General features: G+C 36.0%; 1 protein-coding gene across 2 annotated transcripts in view; it reads right to left on the bottom strand.

Annotated features, from left to right (window-relative positions):
- Positions 1 to 4,263: 4,263 nt before the first annotated feature.
- Positions 4,264 to 21,594, bottom strand: part of MME (membrane metalloendopeptidase) — a 74,042-nt gene continuing 56,711 nt past the window's right edge. For both annotated transcript variants that reach the window (XM_058187837.1, XM_058187838.1), the window contains exons 17-23: positions 19,301 to 19,359; positions 16,100 to 16,219; positions 13,217 to 13,350; positions 10,990 to 11,055; positions 8,597 to 8,692; positions 7,480 to 7,556; positions 4,264 to 5,944 (exon numbers count right to left, since the gene is read on the bottom strand). In XM_058187837.1, the coding sequence (XP_058043820.1) occupies positions 5,845 to 5,944; positions 7,480 to 7,556; positions 8,597 to 8,692; positions 10,990 to 11,055; positions 13,217 to 13,350; positions 16,100 to 16,219; positions 19,301 to 19,359 (652 nt within the window). In that variant the 3' untranslated portion in view covers positions 4,264 to 5,844. The remainder of the gene's footprint in view (positions 5,945 to 7,479; positions 7,557 to 8,596; positions 8,693 to 10,989; positions 11,056 to 13,216; positions 13,351 to 16,099; positions 16,220 to 19,300; positions 19,360 to 21,594) is intronic.

Below are 21,594 nucleotides of genomic sequence, written 5' to 3'. Positions count from 1 at the left end.
ATCATCTATTGCAATATCCTTCCTGTAAATGACTACTTCAGCTTCAATTGCAATATTACAAGAGCAAAAAATAGATTCAAGCTTAATGTCAACCGCTTCAAACTTGATTGCAGAAAATATGACTTCTGCAGCAGAGTTGTTAATACTTGGAACTCATTACCTGACTCCATAGTCTCTACTCAAAATCCCAAAATCTTCAACCAAAAACTGTCTACTATTGACCTCACCCCATTCCTAAAAGGACTATAAGGGGCGTGCATAAGAGCACAAAAGTGCCTACCATTTCTGTCCTATTGTTCCCTTTATTATATCAAATTAATATAGCTAATGCATATTCTTTACTTATATATATATATTCTTCATGATATGTTTTTTTTACTTATGACAATGTTTATGTATACTGTTATGACAAAATTAAATAAAAAAAAACTTTGTTTGCTTGTTTTGATGTCTTTGAGCCAGCAGTCCTGGCAATTGCTTGGACGCTGAAATTTAAATGGATGCAAATCCCGTCTTTGTCACTGTCTGATGCAACTTTTCTGACTATATGAGAATATTTAGCTGACAACCATATTTCACTGTACTGTGAAAAATTGTATTGGTTTTGGCAATGGAATTGAGCTAGCAAGAAAAAAGACCTGCCTAAAAAGATATGTGCTCTACAATTAAAAGTTTATTTGGTGAACAAGTCTGTCTTTCACGATCACATTTTACATTTGTAAACTAATGTGCTGTGTCTGAGATGGACTTTGTAATTCACACAGTTGTAAAAGCAGTGAAAACTTTGAAGGACTTACTGTTGTGTGGAAATTCATCCAACTATTCAATAATGTGGGACAGGGCCAAATGTTTTGGCATTGCTTATTTCATGGGATTCAGTTGGGCCTAATATACTAGTCTGTGTGAATCTTCAGTTAGAAACTTGCTTTGTAAAACGTGGTTATGGTTTGTTTGGACAACATGTGGCATAAGTCAAGTGCCAAAGCAGAATATGCTGATACTGCGGTCCAGTTGTTTTCAAATAGCTGCTATCTGCATGGAACAATGCTGCCAGCTTGTATTGTGTGTTGCCAAGGAGTATCCACAGGATTTGGTTAAAAAAGTCAAAGAGATTCCACCTGGTTTTATTTGCATTAGCATCTCTAAATCAGGGAAGAATTCTTCTAATGCTCTTTTATGTTTCTTTTCCAAAATAAATATTTCAGAATCCATTTGTTATTTTGTGTTTACTTTTCATTTTAAGTGTTTCAAATGTTACTGGATTTTTTTCTTCTTCTAGTTCCATATGCCGATTCCTTTTCATGCTGACCTTCAAGCAGCTCACAACCACATGAAGCAAATTTGATAATTTGATTCCATAGTTAGAAAAAAAACCAAGTAATTGCAGATTTGAAATGGATGCTATATTGCAGGGGTGTCCAATTCAAGGCCCAATTAATTGAAATACCCATGCCACGAGGAAAAATAAGGCGTTGCTTATACATTTTCACTAAGAGGATTTGTTGTGCCTCGCCCGCCCCCCTCTCTGCAGCCGGGCCCCTCCCATCTCCTGCTATCTCAGCCAGAGACTGATAATGAAGGCGAATGGCCTGGCATGCCTCCAGCCCCCAGTCCTGGCACCATGCCTGGACAGACTGAGCAAGACGAATGGCCTGGCATGCCTCCAGCCCCCAGTCCTGGCACCATGCCCGGACAGACTGAGCAAATAAACCTCCCCCCCACAGCGTGTGAGCACGATGAGCATGAAGCCAGTCACGAACTAGAATTGCCAGCAGCTGGAGGGTGGACAGATCCACGCTTCCGGAGAATGGAGAGGCGACGTCAGCAAAAGGAAGGGAGGGGCAGGCCTGGATAAGTGCTGAGTCATGGAGCCACACCCCATGGCCTATATAAAGGATCTGCTTTCTGGCATTCTTTGAGTCAGTCAAAGTCTAATCTGGTTGCTGAAGTCACACCTTGGATTCCTGCCTGCCCTGAGAACTCTGACAGGACTTTGGCAAAGCTGCAGAGGCTTCGTGGCCACGCTTGAGACAGACTTTACAGACCCAGCCATCAGAGGAGGAGTGGGACATGACAGGATTGCTGTGAACCTTTTGCCCACATTTTAGAAAATGAGACTTAAAGGCCTTCCTAAATAAAATTTCCATGAAGGCCTATCATTTCCCTGATCAAGTCATGTTGAACATCCCAATGACTAAGAAAATATCCTGTTGAATTGCTGATGAAATGACCAGTGCAGGTAAACGTCTATACTGCCTTTCCTGCAAGAATTCAAGGCAGCTTATGCAAGGATCTCCATTTTATCACCATAATAGGTAAATTGAGCTGAGAACAAATTTCTGGCCCAAATCACTCAGTATAATTCCACAGTTCAAGGATGAAATAAAACCTGGCTCTAGCACTATCACCACTATTTCTCAGTAGCTGAATTCATGTACCTCTTGAAATATCTAGTGGTTAGAAGGCGTAAAAGAGGTCAAATGACGGGACATCTGGGCAGGAATAATATATATCATGTGGAATAAAGTTTAATTCAAACTTTTTAGAAAATGGGATGAAAGAAAAGGAGAAGTTCTTAGTATTCTAATTCCTTGCAGGCCAATTTATTTCAGAAAATTTCACTAAATATATTTCAACAGATGCTTTTTGATCCCCAATCCTCAGTATGTATCAGAAAAATAGTAACAGATTCTTGGGATTCCAAAAGTTGTCCTGGTAATTTAGTATCAATTGATGTTGTAACACTTTGAAACTGTAAGAATTGGGTTCGTCTAAGGGAGCATATTAGCATATTAGGGATGTGGTGGCTCAGTGGCTAAGATGCTGAGCTTATCAATCGAAAGGTCGACAGTTCAGCGGTTTGAATCCCTAGTGCCACATAATGGGCTGAGCTCCCATTACTTGTCCCAGCTTCTGCCAACCTAGCAGTTCAAAAGCATGTTAAAAATGCAAGTAGAAAAATAGGGACCATCTTTGGTGGGAAGGTAACAGCGTTCCATACACCTTTGGCATTTAATCATGCCGGCCACATGACCATGGAGATGTCTTTGGACAGCACTGGCTCTTCAGCTTTGAAACAGAGATGTGCACTGCCCCCTAGAGTCAAGAACGACTAGCATGTATGTGCGAGGGGAACCTTTACCTTTACCTTTAATGGAGCTCTAATTTTCCAAGGGCTCTTGGATGGAATCAAAATGGATGAGATTAAACATTTACCTGACTTCTAAAAAGCAGCAATCAAGGAAATATTTTAGGCTCCTCAGCTGACATTCCTCCACTCTGCAGGTTTAGCACCTTGTTATCAGAATAGGAATGAACACTGCCTCGATTCATTTAGTAAAGGTTTCTTGTCCCCCTCTTGACATGATCAAGGAGGATCATTTTGTTTCAATCCTTTCAATTTTTTTTTTTTTAAAAACCACTATGGATACATGTTTTACTCCAACATGGTGAAATATATCAGAAATGAGCACGAACGGTTTCCCATCTTAAAATCAGAAGTTACTAACAAATCAAGCATTTTAGCAGCTAAAGGTGTATGGATTACCAGGTTATATCAGACATGGCAACTTCCACGGTCTGCAAAATAGATCCTCTGTTTTGATATCATAAATGTATTGTTATAAAATCAGATTATGCCAAAGTGGATAGAGTTGTCTTTCAAGATTAGAAGAGTTCAAGCATAAGAATAGATGCGTCTTAGATGCTTTTGGAGAATATAGCTTGCCATCTTAAGGAAAAATCCAAGCTTGAAAAGAATCTGCCCAAATTGCGTAGAAAAAAAAGGCAATCATAGAGATAACATCACTATGAATATGTTTTATATATAATAATATAAAAATGCCAGCTTTGTAGCATTATATCTATGAATAAAATTCTCTTTTAACCACAAGAAAGCTGTACTGGATTTGGTTAAGTTGGTGATTCTCCACAAAAGTAATATTTGACCAGTTTAATGGTCCAGAATGAGAGCCTGTCTTTGCATGTCTATGTCACCCTTTTCAAGAAAAACACATTACAACTGTTCTAGACAATAAGATAAATGTTGCTTAAATTTAATTATCAAAATGCTTCATCAGATGACAAACGTGAAAACCCAAATGCACATAAAATCTTTAGATGCTCAGAAGCAGACTCAGTCAAGTCATCTGAGGTATTCTGGTATTTATTCAGAATTGGATAAAGTATTTATTGGAAATCTTGGTGTGCTTCAATATCAGAAGCAATATGTTTCTTCTCTGTTTGCAGGAGGGCATGTCAGCAGATTTTTAAGTATTTTTATTATTAGGAATCCAAATATATACATCCCCACATATGGAACATTATTACTGAAACAAAGATTCTGCTGATTTAGAACAATCATGAACATTATTTGTATTAATTATTTATGTCCCAGTGTTTCATTATCTTGAAAGCTTATCTCAAAATCAGTCCATATATCAACACATCCTTTTACTCAAGGACTTTGTATTGAAAATTAACCATTTAAAGAATGCTTGCACCCTGACATTCCAATGGTATGCATCCATTCAGGACCAGAATAGTTCAGAATTAAATATAAAAGAGCATTACATTATATAATTTTACAAACATGTTTGTCTTTTTTTTAAAAAATGATCAAAATTTGAGAAAAAACAGGAAAATCTTAGAAAAAACATGGAGGAATTTGATTACAACTGCGCTAATTATAAGATATGCTAAAAAATTAATAAATTATCTACAGTATTGTTTGGCTTTAGAAAGCAACAAGCAACACATTTGGTTCAATAGTTTAATCCTTCTCATAGAATTATCATGTTGTCTTTGGATTGTTTTGATGAACACAGATTCAAATAGAAAGGAGAACAGGCAGAGAATATGGAGCCTATAGACAGCCTCCATCTGGAAGAAAAAGAAGACCCACACGTAGTGTAAAATTGAGAAGAAGCAACAGATCCTTCACCCTGTGACTCATCACTTATGAGTATAAAAATAGGTGACATTAGGTTGAAAGACAATAGTGCTTGCCTATTTTTCTTTCATTCAGTGATGGGCCAGTGCCTACAATTAATCTCCAACCCAAAAAGTAATGGCACATAGAACAGGTTGTGATAGGCACACATTATCATCACACATGTGATTGCATACCCCATTCATCCATAACTTCTGACTTCGTACATCTTCTTTTGTAAGAAGGATATACACTTTATGGAGAGCCAATTTTGTTATGGGTGACTCTACTTAGCTGCTACCACTATAAGAAAGTATCTAGATTCCAATAGGTTTCAGGGTACATTAACTTAAGGCCCATGCAAATTTTTCTGGGTGCTAAAGTTCCTAAGGCCATTTCTGAAGAACAAGTGTGTGATGAAAAATGGGAAAGGTTCTAAATCTCACACTTAACTACATTTCACATTCAAGCTTTTGCATTGTTTAGTATTCCCTTTTTTCATCTGTTTTCAAAGTTTAAGAATGCATTTATGTGACTTAAATTGTTCAAATTGAGCACACACCCCTGAAAGTAAGTTCCACTGAAATTGATGGGACTTGCTTTTAAACCAATATGTCAATGAACAAAGTAAAACGTAAAAGCTGAACACTGAATTGAAATCAGGAAGGATCTTCAAAATAAAAATGAATTTCCTACTTGGAGCAGTTTATCATTTTCCTAGTTTAATCAGAATAATTGCTGGATGAGGCTTTCTGAACAAGGCTTTTCTTGTTCTCTTGCCTAAAAATTCCACTTTATTAGTGCACCTGATACATCCTTTTTTATGGTCCCTTTTGCAGAAAAGTCACTTCTATTGTGCTTAAAACATTCCAGATTTTTTTTGTTCCTTTTGGCTTCTACCATGTACAGCGTTGTTACCATACACGACACTTTTTCACAGGATCCATGTAATCTTTATCAGTACATTTAAAGGCTTCAGAAAACTCCAGGTTGTTCTGCAGTGATCCCAGAACCCTTTAGAGCAAGAAAATCAAAAAAACACAATTTGGTATTGCTGGATCTATTTGAAAGATCAACATTTAAGAAGAAAATGTCATGCTGGCATTCTTCCATTTTCTGAATGCTAGGACTTTTAGCACATGTGTAAGAAATTAACTTTCATTTCTATCATTTCATATCCTGTACTGAGCACAATCTAAGCTCTGATGCTTGACCACAAACCGTACATTGGATACCAGATTATAAAATACATCCAAATTAAAAGGAAACTGCCCTTGCAGACTAAGACAGGCACTACAGATTGCAACATAACTGGCTGGAAAAAAAGTGGACATATGTTTCAAGTTAGATAGAATTCGATGTGATCTTTCCCAACCTGTTATGATACTGCCAATAATAGGATAAAGATCTGCTCCAACTGAAATCTAATTTGGAAACACTCCAGATTAAGAGAGATATTTTTTTAAAAAAAAAAACCATGCCAGCTTCAGAATTTTCATGCTGCTTTCATGAAATATTTCATTACATAATGAAGCTTGAATAAAACAAAATGATTCACTTTGAAAGCTGATATAAAACAGAGCAAAAATTTTGTCCAGTTCTGAAATTTTGTTGATGGCTCATGTATGATAAACATATTGTCTGTCATTAGACAATTTAATTCAATAGAACTGAAAACACTGCTTTTCAAATAGTAGCATGGAGGCTGTTGTTATGGATAGACTTTTCAAACAGCTGAGAAAATGTTGAACTTATTTAAATATGATAGCCTAACTTCCATCTCATCTCTTCCTCTCTCCCCCAACTCCTATAGTGTCCTCTAAAACTTTATTTGGACATGGACTTTAGAATAGAATAGAATAGAATAGAATAGAATAGAATAGAATAGAATAGAATAGAATAGAATAGAATAGAATAGAATAACAGAGTTGAAAGGGACCTTGGAGGTCTTCTAGTCCAGTCCCCTGCTTAGGCAGGAAATCCTACACACTTCAGACAAATGGTTATCCAACATCTTCTTAAAAATTTCCATTGTTGGAGCATTCACAACTTCTGGAGGCAAGTTGTTTCACTGATTAATTGTTTGAACTGTCAGGAAATTTCTCCTTAGTTCTAAGTTGCTTCTTACATGGTACATTCTTTATCCCAGAGGTCCCTTTGTGTGTGGTGCTGATGCTGTTCAAAAAAGGCAATATGTACAGTTGCTACTGTCTTTTTTTTTTTATTCCTTCCTTCCTGCAGGATGTCTTTGTCTATTGCTGCTAGTAGAATGGCATTGGCTGTAGTAGAGAGGAGGAAGCACTTGGGAGATTATGTCTGCTTGATTAAGTGCAGTGGGAATGCAAATTGTTCCATGAACAAGGAGGGGGAGAAGGAAACTAGCCAATATTGAATGAGGAAGAAACAAGAAAGAAGAAGAAAAACAACAACACTATGGTGCTACAAAGCCCTACACATTAAGCATGGCATTAATCTATGAAGACAAGGGACATACTTTGATTTGAACATAAATAGTAGTGTTGTTTTTAAAGATTCGCTTGAACACTTACCTGAATTTGCCAGGGCTGTGTACATCAGTTTTAATAGAATTGACAGCATATTCTGGCCTGTAGGTCCCACACCATACCTTTGAAAACAAAACAAAACAAAACAAAAAAGTTTGCAGAAAATATGATTTCCTTGAAGTTGCTTCTTTAACTTTTCTGAGGCCAAAGCTGTGACATGGAATAGGAAATTGAGACAGTGTCTGGAATATTAATACAGTAGTTGATCTATACAAGCAGCTTGCCCCATTGCCAGTATGAGTTACCGATCATTTCTTGAAGCAGGGATGCATAACAATGTCCTCTGTCTGCCTTCAGACCACTAGGAAGGCAACCTTGACCATCTGTTCTTGTTACTCATCAGAAGCTGGATGTTTCAAGTTATGACAGCTCAAATGGCACAGTCTGGTTTACCTGCTGTGCTTCATCTCATTGTAAAGTGCCCTCCCCCACCAGTTCCCTTTCCTTTGTAGCCATTTATTTTTTCCAAGTTCACCAGTGTAATGACGAAAACTTAGCCTTGGGTTTTTTTTTATAAGCTCACTGATGAAGCAATGAAAGTATGGACTTGAAACTGACAGGAATTCTGCCATTTTGTTATTCTGTCCCAAGGGAACAGGGATCAATCCCCTTCCCAATCCCCTTCCCTTCCCCTCCAGGGGAACCCACCAGTTATGGACTATTGGAAATACAGTACACCTAGAAAACATCACTATACCAAAGTGAAGGAAAGGACTGAAATCTGCAAAGGGGTATCCTAAGCTGGCTTCATTGTCAGCTCATTTATGGACAGGAATCAAGCTGCTGAAATCTGCAATGCAGAAAAGTTCTTAGACAACTTTTAGATGCAAAATGCTCTAAAAACGAAGTAGAGGGTCACAAGCGAGTTGGTTTCCTTGGCTCACCTCCTTGGCTCACCTCCAGAATGCATTCATTCACAAGGTAGTGATTAACTTAATCTGACAGGCCACACACCTCTCGGTCTGACGGCCATGAAGACAGTCGCCTTACCAATCCTGCCAGTTCATATTAGGAGAAGAGCCAGCCTGCTGTTTCCAACTTAACTGTGAAATTGTAACTCAAAATAATTTGCAAAGCTTTCAATCAAGCCCAAACATAATACCTGTGCAAAATTCAGAAAGAATAGTTGTTTATGGTTCAGGTCAAGCCCAGGAAGCCGTTTCTCTTCTCCACTCTTCTGTACATAAGAGTCATAGGCCTGGCAAATAAAGAGGAAAGGGAACGACTGTACTGTTTTGAAACAAGACAATACACGTAAGCATCTCTGAATTCAGCTCCCAGGTAAATATACGTCGGAAAGAAGTCTAAGAGGTCTGAGCTATCATAAGAATAAAAAGCATTACATTGATTTACCAATGTCCAGTTAGTGAACAGGAAAGGGAGAATCGGTCCGGCATAGGGTGATCACTAGCTTTTCTTTTAAAAAATGCCTTATTTCCCTCTACTTTAAAAATATGGGCAGAGAGTAATGTTCAAGTGGCGCTCAGGAACTCTTTCTGCCATGCTTGATTAGAATACTGAGATGCAAATTATCTAACATGTAAGACAGCAAAGACACCATTCATACATTCATTGTTTCAACAGATCAGAATTAAAGTAGTAAACCAACTTTATCAGTGCTTTTTTTTATGCTGCTTGCATTGTTTGTGGTACACAAACATATGCAAACTTACATACTGGACACTGGTAGATAATGTGGTCAGAAAAAAATGCCACATGAGTATTTTACTACCGCTTTTAATACCTCAAAGGGCCATTTCTCCAAACTCCATTTCTATCTATGCTTGTTTCAAAATCCTTTTGAAATTTCATTCTGAAAGGTAAGTGCTCCTCTAAAAGGTCCATCCTGTTTGGTTCCAATAGATGAATAAAATGTTAAAACCTTCTTCTCTCTTATCATCTTAATGTCCATCGTGAATACCATCCCCCTAATATTAATAAGATTGTGGGACACCTTGATTACTCAGGTTGTTGTGCATATGTTATTTGCCAATTAAACACTAAAGGACTGATGATAAAATTCCTACCCAACATAATACCACTGGAACTCATGCTCTTGAGAGAATTTCATTGTGAGACAGTTTGCCTCCCTCATTCTCAATTTGGCATGCCACAGAAAATATAAAGTCATTTTCAATCTTTTCTAAAATGTCAGGTTTTTTTCTACTTGGCAATGAAAATTGCATTTTGTGGGTTGTGGAGCTCTGCCACAACTTTTATGCCCATCAGATTTTTTTCAGATCAGCTCACACCTCCAATGTACCAAAATTTGGTATATTAATCTTATATACTTTGTCTTCCCAATTTGATCCTCCAGCCTATGGTGAATCGTAATGAGAAAGAATACAACTCTATGCATATCAGTTTGTCACCTGGTACAATGTGATGTCCCACAACTCCTTCCATAAAATATAAAGTTAAATGTAAAAGCAAGTACATTGAATGAATGTATGAATGAACTCATATATTTTACCATTAGTAAAAATTGCCTATAGGAATCACTTTGTACTAGTATGAAATATACAATTAATAAGAAAGAAAATTACAACCTTTAGGTATCTTATTCTGGTAAAACTCGACATGGTTTACTGATTAGAAAATTATTTTAAAATGTCAAAATGTCATGTAAAAATAAAAGAGTTTTAATCTCTCTATAGGGATAAAACAGTGCGGTCCTTGCTGGAATGTACTTTGCCCTAGACATTTGGTTAATGATAATATGTACACATTTAATTAAGATTTTAAAAGCAATATCAGGCAGGAAGTATTTTTTCCATTATTACCATTTCATTTCCATTACTAGGAAATTTTACATCATTTAGAATTTCATCAAATGTAAATTAACTCAGTAAATTAACTCCCAATAGTTTGCCTAATTCACTATAACATATTATTTATAATCTCAAATCTATTGATTACTTTTTATAAGTAGCAACTCTGATTGTATGTTTAATTCTGTAAGCAGCCTAGCAGCTTTTAAAAATTAAGAAACAAGAACATGATGGAATGTTGAGACAATGCTTAGTGAAATAATGGAGTAATGTATCTTTGAGGGCCCATTAAACACATACAAATTCATGAATCTTAGCAGATTTGGAGAGTACTATCTTCTTTATCCTGGCTGGGGATGATAAATCTATTACAATGTTTAAGGAGGGCAATTGACCGAGGAAGCAAGTGCAGAATTCACATTTCACAGTATCTTGTATGCAGAACTTGCACAACTACACAATGAAAATAATAGTGACATGCACCAGAGGTGAAGAGCTTTTGAAAGATATGGAAATAAAAGAGAAGAAGAGAGAAAAGTTGGAGACAGAGCAGAATTGACCAACTATGCATTAAAAAGTGATGTATATAAGTTTATTTGTAGAAAAAAAACTTTAGGGGTTTAATAAACCAGACCTGTGTCAAAAAACTACCATTGGAAACTTGTATTTCAATGAATAAATTCCAAGAAATAATCTAGTTGTGAAGAAAGTAGCCATTTCTCACCCTGTATGCTTGTCTAATGCCACCATTATCAGCAATGTTTTCACCAAGAGTATTGATTCCACTGAGCTGAAAGGGAAAAAAAATGAAGAAATGAAAAAGGACCCTGGTTTTCTTTTCTTTTTATTCTTTTCTTTCACTGTCTAACTAACTAAATATAATCAAGTTCCAAGAAGAACAATGAATGTCTTCAAGGTCAAAATACAATAAAAATTATGAAATCTAAAGGGAAATGTTTCATTATTAATTTCTGTGAAAGAGATCCCACAGAAAAAGGAAGGTTTGTAATATGATCTATTGCACACCAGGTTGAAATTTTTCATAACATGTATATTTTCCTTCTTCCCATATTCCATTTTCTATTAAAATTGGTTCTTTGCTTGCACAAAATAAACAAGATATCGCACAGACCTCAAGGACAATTTTGGGAAATGGCTATTATGGTTCTTGAAGCCCATCACCAGGGATTTCCATAAGGATATGCGGTTACAATGAAGGAGTTTGAAATTTAAAATAAAAACTCTATTTAAGTGCAGAGATGGACGTTTATAGGCTGTTAATGGAATGAAAATGATGGAACTTAACATTGTTGCCTTGAGAATACATATTTGTTGTATTTACATATTCCTGTAATAAAAGACCCCAGCTCTTAAGAGCGTATAAAGCATAATCAACTGATCAATATTTTCTATTGTAGGGAGAACAGTATAGTTGTATGATATATTTAGATGAAGTGAAGTTCCAGTTAACTGAAAGGAATAAACCTTATTTTATTGAACTGCTGATACTTTGATTCTCTATTAATCTGGAAGGCAACCCACTTTTAGTAATAAATGGGAGGCATAAAGGTGAGCTTATGATAGAAAGCAGATAAGGCTTTCTTGTATATGAAGGTAAGGGTAGGATTTGATTCCTGCTTGCTGGAGTTTTTTGTGTGTAGAAGAGGAAAAATCAGGAAAAATCTTTTTTTAAAAAAATAATATTAAGCTAATTTTGGGCTTACTCTCCATGTTTTGTGAGAAAATGGTAGAAAACGATGGTTTTTTATCCATAATTGCAAAACAAAAGAAGATGAACAGATCAGAGCTTGCACAGACCTAGAGCCCTATGTGTTGCCCATCCTAGCAAAATTTTGCTTCCCTGGGCTCTGTTTTCCACTGTTTCCAACATTACTATGCAGAGAAGCTTGAAAAATTTATATTTAATTAATCACAGCATGTTTAAGAGCTGAACCTAGTGGTATTTTTTTCAAATTTGTACCACCGCATTTGACCTTTTTAAAACTTTAAAACTTTCAGATATTGAGTAGACTTAAAATCAAAATGCCTGAGCACTTTGGTATTTAAGTATTTTTAAATTACAGCTACAATATATAATAAATTCTTTAAAATACATCCTATATACATGTAATACATAAAAACACATATTTTAAAACTTAATTAACTTTTTAAAAAATCTATGAACATTAGACAATAATGCTGAAATGTTCAATTATGCCAGTTAACCAAGACCAAATTTAAGTTAGGCTAACAAATAAGGATCAAACTAGTTTTTTAAAAAAACCAGCTGAAATAAAACAGGAGTTTTATAGTCCAGATAAATCTTTTGTTCATTTAAAAGCTTCCAACTTCTCCTTTCAAGAATGTGAGCTGATAAGGACAGAAGAGCTTGAAACTAACATTTTGGATTGTGTCTGTATCAGACCTGGAAGCCATTTTTCTACCTTTGTGCCTTCAGGCTTCAGGCCTGCCACAAATTCTACTGTGGGAAAATGGGAGGGGGGGATTGTATAGAGCAATGGTGGGTTGTTCCTGGTATGGTGTGGTTCTATAGAACCGGTAGTAAAACCGGTGGGAGGTTCCGCCCACCCGCCATGATGTCATCATGTGTGATCTGCGCATGCGCAGAAGCTTGCGAACTGGTAGTAAAGGTAAGTAGAACCCACCCCTGGTATAGAGTGAAGAGGATATGTAGTCAAAATAAAATTCTTTATAGTAAGTTAAGGCCGTTGTGCCCTGCAGCTGTGTTGAGAAGAATGAGGAGGTATCTTCTGTTCCAGAGGATACCTGATTGGACGTGTGGTGGACATGTGGGCGAGGGGCAAGGTCTTGAATTTTATTTTGGGTGTGGAAAACCCAGCTCTCAGATTTGGTTTGCTTTGTTGCATAATGAAATAAAAGGGTACACCCAAAACATACATTATAAATTTTGCATTAAAAAAACCACATACGTTTTGTCCACCAGCTAGATCCCATGAAAAATTCCCATACTGATATATCATGCACTGAGATTGACTTTTAAAATTCCTTGCAGATTCTTGACTCCACCAGTCTATGAGGTCCCCTTCTGCATTAAAATTTCTACCTGCAATAACGTATATAAAAATGAAATATGCATAAATAACAATTAGAAAGGCATAGATAATACAAAAGGCACATCACAATTAAATATGCCAAGAAGGGTTTATTTTAGAAAACTTCCCTAAAGAGTTCAAGGTAGGATCCAATATATGCAAAGTAGGAATGGCTATGCAGGTAGTTATCAATTTATGTTCACAATTGGGACCAGAACTTCTCTTGCTAAATGATGGGTTGTTAAGTGAGTCATTATGTGACCACACTCAATTTTACAACATTTTTTTGCCACTGTTGTTACACAGATATGGATTTTCTCTTCTTGGAAGCCAAGTGAAAAGGTCACAAATGTTGACCACATGACTCCAGGATGCTGTGACTTTCATAATTGCAAGCCACTTGCCAAACACCTGATTCATGATCATGTGACCATAGGGATGCTGCGATGGTTGTAATTATGAGAACCAGTCACAGGTCACTTTTTTCAACACAGTTGTAACTTCTAACCCATGGTCATAATTTGACCATGAGCTGTGCCTTGGGCCATATCCTTTTCTATATTAAAAAAAAAAGAACTTGCTGCCCTGCTGCATCCATTTTCAAGTTCACCTTGCATCAGTAACTATGTAATGAACCTACATCTTGGAAAAGAAGGAAAAGAAGGAAGAAAACTTATTAGGAAAAAGGTATCTATTCCTAACTATAATGAAGCCAAAATAAGAAATCTGAGTAATAAGATGACCTAAACGCCACTCGTTTACATTTGTGTTGTGAAATTACATGCAGGTACATAAAGAACAGAAGTGGCAGTGCAACATCACCAAGTCTTTTGCCCAGCAAGGATGCTTATGGGTATTTCCTTTTGAACTATCCAAATCACACCTAGTTCTCATGTACATGATCATTCTGACTCATTGTCGAAGTATTCAGCCAGCATGCCTTTCAGTGATGCAACATATATCTGGGTATCTAGTAGTTAACCAATTCTGCTGTTAAGAGAATGAGTGAAGTTTTCACCCTCTCCAAGAGCTGTTTAGTTCACGGATTTGAAGCCTAGGATATTTATCCTTCTATTGGCTTAATCTTATCCCAGAGAGTTTGCAGGCTTCAGATAGAAGAGTGTTTGGATTATGTAGTCTCCCCTAAGCTTCCATCTGCTTGCACATCTAATGACAGGCAGAAATTGCCTTCTGCTGGTTCCCCACTGCTTCATAATAAAGTATCATACAATGCTATGACTAAATATGTCTAAATATGTCTATTTTTTATATTATCTCTATTTCTGGCCAGATGTAAACACAGGTAGTCCTCGCTTATTGACCACACTTTCAGTGACCATTCAAAATTATGACAGTGCTGAAAAGGGAGACTTATGACCTGTCCTTGAAGTTGTGATCATTGCAGTATCCCCAGTAATGTGATAGGAATTCAGGCAATTGGCAACTGGCACATATTGATGATGGTTGCAGTATCCCATGATCGCAGCATCCTCCATTTGCAACCTTCATAGCTGTCTTCCAAAATGCAAAGTCAATGGGAAAGCCAGCAGGAAATTGCAAGTTGTGGTTATTGACGTCACATTTAATGATCCACAGTGATTTGCTTAATGGCTGCAGCCAGAATGGATGTTGTAAGTTGGCATGATCACGTGAAACCTCATTTACTGACTGTGCCACTTAGTGATGGAGTTGCCAGTCCCAATTGCAATTGGTAAGGTGTAAGTGTTTGTATGCATATGTAGATGTATAAGGATATATGAATGACAGGACTAACATTTCAATAAATGGCTTTATTATGAATTCCTAACTGCAACTAATGTCCTTGATATGATGTTTTGTATAGCAATATCACTGGAGAAGTGCCTAACGCTGGGAAAGATTGAGGGCAAAAGAAGAATGGGACGACAGAGAATGAGGTGGCTCGATGGAGTCACTGAAGCAGTAGGCGTGAGCTTAAATGGACTCCAGAGGATGGTAGAGGACAGGAAGGCCTGGAGGAACGTTGTCCATGGGGTCTCAATGGGTCGGATACAACTTCACAACTAATAACAACAATAGCAATATCATTTAGGCTTACATATCTCTTCACAGCACTTTACAGCCCTGTCTAAGTGGTTTACAGAGTCAGCATATTGCCTCCAATAATTTGGATCCTCATTTTACCAACCTCAGAAGGATGGAAAGCTGAATCAACCTTAAGCCAGTGGGGATTGAACCCCTGAAGTAGCCTGCAGCAGTACTGCATTCTAACCATGGCACCACCACATAAGCAGTCTTATGTTAGTTGATTGACATTTTAATATAATGGAAGGGTTTCCAAAAAACATTGACCTGGTAATTTGTTTCTTTGTTGCTCTTTTGGCAGGCAAAAGGGAAATACACATGAATAGACACAATAATAGGCAAAGTTAACTGTTATGTCACACTAATGTAGCATGGTAGTTAAGACATTGGATTAGGCACAGGGACATTCTAGTCATTCTAATCTATTCTCATCCACTGAAACTGCTTTGGAGTCAATTTACCATATTGTGGGGATAAAATGTAGGAAGGTAAAATGAGTTTGAATTTGGGAGGAAAAAAGCAGGATATAAATCAAATCACTCACTCACTCACTCATTCACTTCAGTTGGTGGAGTACTTTTTTCCTCTAGTGCAAATGTTATTGAAAAATACTATAGCAATATCTCTTTTCCCCTTGAATTCTTAATGTACAACACTTATGAAATCTTGTTTGTTTGTTTGTTTGTTTTGTCTTACCATTGTCATCAAAGCCATGGGTGATTTCATGTCCAATGACCATGCCAATTCCACCAAAATTCAGAGACTTGGGCTGTGATGCACTAAAGAAGGGTGGCTGCAAAATCCCTGCAGGAAAAACTATACAGAAAGATGAGACCAGGGATTTCAGTGTTAATATCTTGTATGCCTGCAGAACTTTAAAGCAGAATAAATTCTAGCAAGGAAATAACTGGAGATCAAATTCAGTTATTGCTCTTTTTGCATTGTGCTTACACCCATCTGAAAGTCATTTTCTTTATAGCAAGATATAAATGTATAATGGCTTGCTCTTGATCCTGTCAGTTGCTATGTCACCTAACAGGACCCAGAAATTAAAGATGGCATAAGGAATACTGTTAACAAAGAAAGAACATTGTTACTCAATTTCTATTAGAGTTTTGTCTAAGGAGAGGATTGAATAATACAATCCTCCTGGTTGAAGGAGAAGGATAATATTTCAGTTTAATAGATACACAGTGGTCTTGAATGAATTTATATATGTAGGGCAAACACATTTTATTTTAGACTATGAAGTGATTTGCCAGTGATCTGACTGAACTTCTAAGTATTATCTTTGAGGAAATCTGGAAAATGAGTCAAGTACTAAAAACTAGAGAAGGTTAAATATTGTCTCTGTCTTCAAAACAGGGGGCAAATAAATAGCAATAGCACTTAGACTTATATACCGCTTCACAGTGCTTTACAGCCCTCTCTAAGTAATTTACTGAGTCAGCAATCTCCCAACAATCTGGGTCCTCATTTTACCAACCTTGGAAGGATGGAAGGCTGAGTCAACCTTGAGCCTGGTGAGATTCAAACTGCCAAATTGCAGGCAGCTGTCAGTTAACAGAAGTAGCCTGCAATACTACATTCTAACCACTGTGCCACCAAGGATCTAAGGATCTACAGACTATAAGCATGACAATGATAGTAGATCATTGAATACTAGAAGATTCTACGGCATGTTATAAAGCAACCAATCCATAAGCTCTCTGAAAACAAGATTGTGCTTAATAAACATCCAAAGCAAGAGAAATGTACAAAGAGATTTTAACAGCCTATAATTTAGTGGATGTCAGATTAAGTGGAACCATTTCAGATAGGACATACCCCCCCTCCAAATAATAGACAAGTCTGTTACATCTACATTTGTGGTGAGTTATGTTACTTATGTAATGATGTCATAATAAACATTATGCCATTTAGATCAATTTACATCACTTGCTCAATTATGTCATTAAGCAAATCACCACATGATGCAATATGCAATTTAATGGCTATTTGGGAGTAACAGACACTTGTTTCCTCAACTGAAGTATTAAAACTTGATTTATAATTTCATTTTTTAACTAGGCAATTTATGTTAAATCTACTTTTTAAGCAGGTAGTTTATGAACATAATACATCTTGATTTTAGCACAGCATTTGTCAAAACATTTCATACTTAATTAGTCATACTAATTAAGTACGAAATGAAGAGCAAAACACCATAGTAGACTCTACTCATTATTGGCTCTTTATCAAATGTGAATGAGAAATTGTTATTCCATAGTGTTCAATATTTTTTAATTGAATTGGAAGAAGTGGAGGGAATGTTTATGAAGATGAAACAAAACTAGGAATGAGACCTAATATTATCAAAAACAGAAACAAAACAATCTTAATAGATTAGAGAACTCTAACCAAGAGTTACAGTATATATCTTTTAAATGAAAACATAATTCATTTTTAAAATATCAAAAGTCTAACTTCTGATTTAACTGGTACTTTAGGTATGATTGCAAAGTTTAAATGATGTGGTAAATTGTATGCCACATTCGTGGCTCTGATACATAAAAGTATATACGAATAAAGAATGTTTTCAATCCATGGGAAGTGTTTTAAAAATCTCCCATCTTTCTCCACTTTGAGGACACATTTTTAATGTGACTTTGAAAATACTCTTTACAAACTGAAGTGAAGTATGAAATTTTAGTATGGCCTCTGAAATGAATTTTATTATGGCAAAATTTAATTTCATTCAAATAAAAGTCCATGTATGGAATTTTCTCATCTTCTGTTTTTCTTTTCAGCTTTTCAGCTTCCTTCAAAACTAATTATAAGGATACATTTGGGTGAAATGGATAATTCTTTCTCCCTCCCCCTTAGTGCCACTGGTGAAATTTTTCAATTGACTAATTAGTATTAAATTTTAATTTTCAATTTTTTGATGTCACACTGGTGAGGTAATTTTGGATAAAATACCCATCCCTAGTTATTCATTTCTTCTTTAGAAACTGCTTATTGGCTTATAAAAGGTATTTTACAATTTTCCAGGGTATCTTTGAAGATTGAGGTAATAACATCAATCAGTGTGATTATATAACAGCATTAGCTCTTCTAAATTTATTGAAATAGGGCTAAACAAACTCACAACATTCAGAGATTCAGTCGCTGAGACAGAGTAGCAATATTACTAGTTTTCAACATTTTTTTTTTACAAACGAAGAATTTGGAAATAGTCTGAATACTATTAAACTCTCAACTCTCCTGCTAAAAACAGCTCTGAGATTTTCAGTACCATTTTCATTTGCGAATGTCATTTTTTTATAATATTTTTTTTTAAATGTTGCTCTAGGCTAAAAAGGATTGCCTTCCTCTAATGTGAGAAATGAAATCAATGCTCCAGGGAAGGTCTCTCCCTTGCAGTTGTTTTTTGCTCTGTTGAATCTATCAGGTTGATATTTCACAATTTCCAAAGGAAAACAGAATTTCCTTTCCAACCCAGACCTTTAAAGCAAGCAGCCAAAGTAAATCACAAAAGAGAGAAAGGTTATAAAACCACCTCAGATAAGAACTGCATTCTACATAGCAAGTTATTGAGCTTCTGGTTAAAAGCATGAGATGTCCAAAGAGCATGTAATAGTATCTGAGCTTCAGTATAGAAAGTATAAACGAGCAGATAGAAACGAGATAAATTCCAAATCCTGACCCAGTCATGATCCATATGAATTCTGGGATTCGAGAGGAGGCTAAAAAATAACTTTTTCCTTCCCAAGTGACTAGAGCAGCTTCTTCCAAGCTAACATCCTCCTCATGTGCTGGACTACAACCCCCCATCAGCTTGATTGGGTGCAATTGTAGACAGCCCATCTGGAGGGCAGCAGGTAGGGAAGGCTAGATTAAGCAATATTCACTTACCAATTTGATTTCTGCTAGGTGAATAAAATGCATTGACAACAGCAGCTCCAGTTATCCATCTGCAGAAAATTTAATTAACGCATGAAAATGTTAAAGTTGACATCCAGACGAGGAGGAAATACAATATATTTTAATTCCTCTAAATCTGGATGCTATTAAATAAACCGTATAAATGGCATGCTTCTGGTGATTGAAAAAACCATGACAAGGTTTCAACTTTGCACAGTGTTTTATTTGCTAGTGGGCTTCTTTGTGTTAGCTTGGCTGAAATGATAGATTGGATCAATCTGCAGCAAATCTTTCAATTTTTTTCATACATAAATGAGCCTCACTGAGATGAAATAAGCCACAAGCTAATGTTTATGATATAAGTCGGCAATGAACCTTGAGCTCTTCTGTTTTTCCTAAGGCACTCCTCTATATATGCAATAACCATATAAACCTGTTAGTTTTCCATTATATTCTCTTCTATTATTGACAAACAAAAAAGATGCAATTTTGACCTGAAATGTTTTTAATATGTTCAACAAATATCTTGGAACTGAATCAACATTACTCACAATTGTTTGTTTTATGATTACTTAATAAAGTAATTAAAGTAACTTAAATGTATCCATAATTAGGGAATTACATCAAAGTCATATTGACATATATGTTTTAAAGATGTATTCTACTTTGAAGAATAAGCAATGTTCTGCCTGGTTAATTGCTGAATAAATTGTGCCCTATTAAGATAAACCAAATACAAGAGCAATTTAGCTATTATTTCAACCTAGTTATACTATTTACTCATAATCAACATTTTTATTGGCTTACTTTCAATTAATCAAGCACTCTTGGGATTATTGTGTATTCCCTATGATCTGCATGGAAACTAATGCACGTGAATGTCAATCTTCTCCTAATCAAGGTAACAAAGTTGTTTTTCCACTGTAGAAAGTGTTTGACTAACTTGGTAGTTTGCAATTGTGCAATTGGTTTTATACACTTAATTCTATATGACATTTTTCATATAAGAAATACTCAAGGTCACATTTTTTCCTTAGAAACATTTTGGACTTATTCCATGACACTATTTATTCCTATGCATATCAGTACTATTAATACTTATTTCTCATAGTTTCCATTGTTGTACCATAAATAAAGAGTTCTTTGATGAATTGATGCATTATCACTATTCTAAAGTTCACTTATATTGTTTAGACTCACATCAAATCATTTGTCAAAAGCTGATTTTGTTTAATTATCGTTATAATATTATAACAAAATATAAAACCATTTACTGATAAAGTAATACTGGCTGCTCTGAAGATCATCCCATCTACTACTATCTTTTTTAAAAAAAGGATATAGTGTCCCAGCTAATCTCTGAGGACTACTGCAAACATACCTTCAACACAGTTAAAGGAATGGAATAGAAATTCAATGAGCCAGCAATACCACATAAATCATTATTTTATTACAATTATTACCCCTGGGCAGCTTTCCCCATGATGGTAGGGAATTCTGGAAGTTTTAGTCCAAATATATTTGGAGGCTGAGGTTAAATATCAGAGGATAATCCCTGTGTATTCATTCACATACGTGCATAGGGACTATGACTAGAGTTTTCACTGGGCTCAAGAACTCCTCATTTCAAACCTGAGCTACAAATATTCTGCTTTATTGGTACAATCCAACTCATTCAGGATTTTGCCTCAATCTGCCTTGGCCTACTTAGTCTTGTACCTTCAGTTCATTTCTCAAAGGAGAAAAAGAAGTGCCTTTCTGTATATGACGGGTCTGAGCTGGAAATGACACAGTTGATTGTAGACCCTGTCCTCATTACTGATGGGAGAAGACTATCAGAGCATCCCATCCAATCAGAAAGCTTTTGAGCTTCTTCTATGGTTTAAGAAACCTTGCTTCATTTACTATTCATTCCCCTTTCTGCAAGATGAAACTTTTTTTTCTTCTAGGGAAAGAAAGGAAGGTTGGAATGATGCGCCACAAAAAAAGCTTAATGTTATAGAGTCTTCAGTCTTAATGTTTGTAGATTGCATATTATTTGAAAGGCACATCATTCAGAATAATTAATCAAAAGAAATTGCTCACATCATACAACTGTGCTATTATAGCCATGTTCTATAATAGGTCCTTTAGGATGGATTTTTCTCAACATTTCTTCTCTCACTGTTGCACATCTGTCAGGTGACAGAACCAACAAGGCAGATGTGAGCTCTAGGGAAAGATTACAGAAAAATGACCCCAGAGGACTATGTTTATCTCAGCTCATGGAGATTCTTCTAGTGCTA

Source organism: Ahaetulla prasina, chromosome 6, assembly GCF_028640845.1.
Source record: "Ahaetulla prasina isolate Xishuangbanna chromosome 6, ASM2864084v1, whole genome shotgun sequence".
NCBI classification, from domain to species: domain Eukaryota; kingdom Metazoa; phylum Chordata; class Lepidosauria; order Squamata; family Colubridae; genus Ahaetulla; species Ahaetulla prasina.
Note: the sequence above shows the minus strand (reverse complement) of the source record. Positions and strands in the feature narration are given on the sequence as shown.